Source organism: Anolis sagrei, chromosome 2 (genome assembly GCF_037176765.1).
Source record: "Anolis sagrei isolate rAnoSag1 chromosome 2, rAnoSag1.mat, whole genome shotgun sequence".
NCBI lineage: Eukaryota > Metazoa > Chordata > Lepidosauria > Squamata > Dactyloidae > Anolis > Anolis sagrei.
The window spans coordinates 234,508,759-234,512,566 of NC_090022.1; the positions used below are offsets into that span (position 1 = coordinate 234,508,759).

At 47.8% G+C, this 3,808-nt stretch overlaps 1 protein-coding gene across 1 annotated transcript; it reads left to right on the top strand.

The window, feature by feature from the left end:
- Positions 1-363: 363 nt before the first annotated feature.
- GADD45G (growth arrest and DNA damage inducible gamma) lies at positions 364-3,491 on the top strand. Its single transcript, XM_060762027.2, has 4 exons — positions 364-604; positions 1,487-1,618; positions 1,742-1,958; positions 2,737-3,491. Exons 1-4 carry the CDS (start codon positions 552-554, stop codon positions 2,845-2,847), a joined length of 513 nt encoding a protein of 170 aa, XP_060618010.2. The 5' UTR covers positions 364-551; the 3' UTR covers positions 2,848-3,491.
- Positions 3,492-3,808: the final 317 nt, after the last annotated feature.

Sequence of the window (3,808 nt, forward strand, 5' to 3'; positions counted from 1 at the left end):
CCCTTTGATGCCTACCCCCTCCCCTCCTTCCCTCCCCTTAATATTAAAGATCAAGTGCTCCGGCTTGCAGTTCCTGCCTAGTAACATGACAACAAAAGCAGCGGTGGCAGATTGGTAGCATTGTCATCTGCTCCCATTGATTCCTTTTCTCCTCCTTGTCTCTCTCCCCCCGCCTGCCTGCCTGCCTGCCTGCCTGCTTACCACGTGGCCTCCTGGCACGAGCCGTCTCCCCCCCCCTGCTCCCCGCCTGATTAGCATCACAATACTCCCAAGGGTTGGCCAATCAGCGCCGCCCTTTTCCCGGCAGCTGCCGGCGCCTCGGCTGGGCAGTCTATAAATACAGCGGGCGCCTCTCTCTTCCGCTCAGACGTCGCTGAGGACTTAAAGGAGAAGGACTGCGAGAGACACTCAGAGAGAGAGCGCATCGAAGGGCTTTGGGTTCCTTGGCTTGAGCAACTTGCTTTTTTCCTTTTTCCTCGGAAGATTTGTGGATAAGAGCCGCGTGGGTTTTTTTGATTCCTTTCATTTTTCCTCCTCTCTTTTGGACCATTATGACTCTGGAGGAAATCCACAGCCAGGAAGCGATGCCGGAGACTAGCGACAGGTAAGGATCTCTCTTCCACTTTGGCTTGTCTAGATAAGGGAGGGAGAGCTCGCTATTGAAGGCGATCAGTGGGGCTGTTTGGCACCAGAAGTGAACAGGGAGAGGTGGGACTCCTTGCTGATGGACAGGGGAGAGATTTCATGCCGGGAGAGTTGGGAATTGGCTGGGCTAATGGGTCGAAACTGGGAGGAACTGGGCTCCTTTGGCATCAAATGCCTCTTGAACTGCCATGGCTCAATGCTATGCAATCTCACGAGTTTAAGCTGGGTGAATCACTCTGCACTCTTTGGTGAATCACCAGCAGAGGAACTGAGGAACTTCTAGTCTCAGGATTCCATAGTATGGAGTTAAAGTGGTGCCAAACTGCATTAAAACTACAGTGTAGATGCACTCCTGTGTTTAGCATGTTACACTAACACAGGAGTGCGTCTACACTGTAGGTTTAACGGAGTTTGCTACACTGCATCTGCACTGTAGTTAAAGTGGTACCAAACTGCATTATACCTACAGTGTAGCTGCACTCCTGTGTTTACACTAAACACAGGAATGCATCTACAGTGTAGGTTTAATGTAATTTGGCACCACTTTAATGCCATACTATGGAATCGTGGGATTTGTAGTTATGTTTAGGAATAACAAGTCTTTAGCCAGGTTGGGTGATCTATTGAGATCTATCAAAACACACTAAACAGGAGTGCATCAACACTGTAGGTTTAATGCAGTTTGGCACCACTTTAACTCTCTACTATGGAACCCTTGGACTTGTATTTATGTTTAGGGATAGCAAGAGTCTTTAGCCAGGGCTGGGTTTGGAAAGAGATCTATTGAAGTGTGGGAATGGAGCAGGAATTGATCTCCCCTCCCTTTTCTCTCCCTTTTTAGCACAGCTAGCAGTGCCTCCACCAGCAGCAGGATGCAAAGTGCTGGCAAAGCTCTTCAGGAGCTCCTGATCTCTTCTCACCGCCGGGGTTGCCTCACCGCCGGCGTCTACGAATCTGCTAAACTGATGAATGTGTGAGTATCCAGGCATGGGCGCCTTGTTCTCCTTTCCCTAGTCTCTCCCACTTGCACAACAGCCCATCTCGGTTGCCGTGTGCCTCTAATAACCAGGCTTTTCTTTCTTCTTGTTCATTCCAGTGACCCTGATACTGTGGCCTTCTGTGTGCTTGCTGCCGACGAGGAGGACGAGGGAGACATTGCCCTCCAGATCCACTTCACCCTCATCCAGGCATTCTGTTGTGAGAATGACATTGACATTGTGAGAGTCAACGACATCCAGAAGTTGGCAGTGATTGTGGGTGCCACCAGCGAGGAGTCTGGGGAACCCCGGGACCTGCATTGCATCCTCGTCACGGTAAGTGTCTCGTTGTCTCGCCTCTTTCCACTGAAGGGAGGGTTTTCCGGAAAGTTGAGCTCACTGAGCACAGACGGTTGCAAAACAAAGTCCCAGTAAGGTCATGCTGTTTCGTAGTAGTTGGCTTTCATGCAGAACTTGGCAGAATCTGGGATTTCCTGTGAAATTCCCCCTTCCCTCCCTGCTTCCAGTGTACTTGATACCGTGTGACTAATAACATGTGGAAACAATCTCAGGCTAGACTTGGCTGGAGCCAATTGAGGCCACCAATTAACCACGATGACATAGTTTAAGTGCTTTTGTCAGTGGCACATTCCCATGCTATTGGGTCCCAGAAGTATGTTGGTAGCTGCAGGTGGGCTTTATCAACAAACAAACAATACTTGTCATAGAGAAATAGTATTCCTTATTTTTGGGATGCCATAGCTGTATAATCCCATTGTTCCTAGAAGCCCCCAGTGGTGCAGTGGGTTAAACCCTTGTGCTGGCAGGACGAATCTGGGGCGAGTGCAGATGAGCTCCCTCTGTCAGCTCCTGCTTCTCATGCAGTGACATGAGATAAGCCTCCCACAGGATGGGAAAACATCTGGGCATTCCCTGGGCAATGTCCTTGCAGACAGCCAATTCTCTCACACCAGAAGCAACTTGCAGTTTCTCAAGTCGCTCCTGACACAAAAAAGTAATTTAGAGATTTTTTAGAACTTCTGTAGTACGATGTGCTTTTGGATGAATAGGAAGCCTTTACTCATGAATTCTTTGTCTCTCCTGTTTGTTATAGAACCCCAGTGAGGATGCCTGGAAGGACCCTTCCTTGGACAAGCTGAACTTGTTTTGTGAGGAGAGTCGAAATGTCAACGACTGGGTGCCCAATATCACCCTGCCTGAGTGATGGTGATGATGCAGAAGCAATCCTAATGCATGAGGAGAGGTTGAAACCTTTTGTTGCATTACTCATCCAGGGAGTTGCACATCTCGGCAACCCAGCGAGTGGCTGATTTCTGGAGATTAGCCTGGTCAACAGCTTGGATTAAGGCGTTCAGAACAGCACGCAGTGGGCTCTTGTGGAGAAAGGAGAAGCGATGGAGGAAGGGGAGTGGCGGGTGCCTGGCGTCCCCCTCACAGTGCTGCAGCCCTGGAGAAGCTGGTGTGTCAGTGGAGCTGAAGAAGAACTGCAATTTTTTCTGACTTAAAGGAATGGAAGAAAGAAAAGACAGTTGCAGGTGTCTAGGTCAGGTGGAACACTTATGTTACGAAAGCAATGGAGAAAGTTGGAAAACTGGACACAGATGTTATGGGAAGATATGGACATGGAAAGGTTGATGGGGGAGATTCATAGTCCCCAGGAGACTGGAAGCTTTACAAGACTTTGGTATCCTTGTATTTCTACAAAGACTGTGATGCAGACTGATCTATATTGGAGGCCTTTGGACTGTAGTCTGCCTTGATCACTGATTTTGCAATAATTCTTTTTATTTGAAATTCTTGCTGCTACTGAAGATCTTATACATTTTTATAATAAATTTTGACAACTAACTTGTATGTGGTGATGGTCTTGCTTGTGAGATGGAGAAAGAATCCAGAAATAGGGAATCAGCAATACAAATAACATGAGGCAAAGGTGTGTTGAAGGGAAGCAACCCACGAGCCACAATTTTGTACTTTGATGGGGTTTACATTTGCCATACAATGCAGCTTGGAACCTGATTTTGTGGTCAATATATAGACCCATATAATGCAGTTTTAACTACATCAAACAGCATTATATGTGTCTATAAGGTAAAGGTTTCTCCTTGACATTAAAGTCTAGTTGTGTCCGACTCGAGTGGTGGTGCTAATCTCCACTTGTAAGC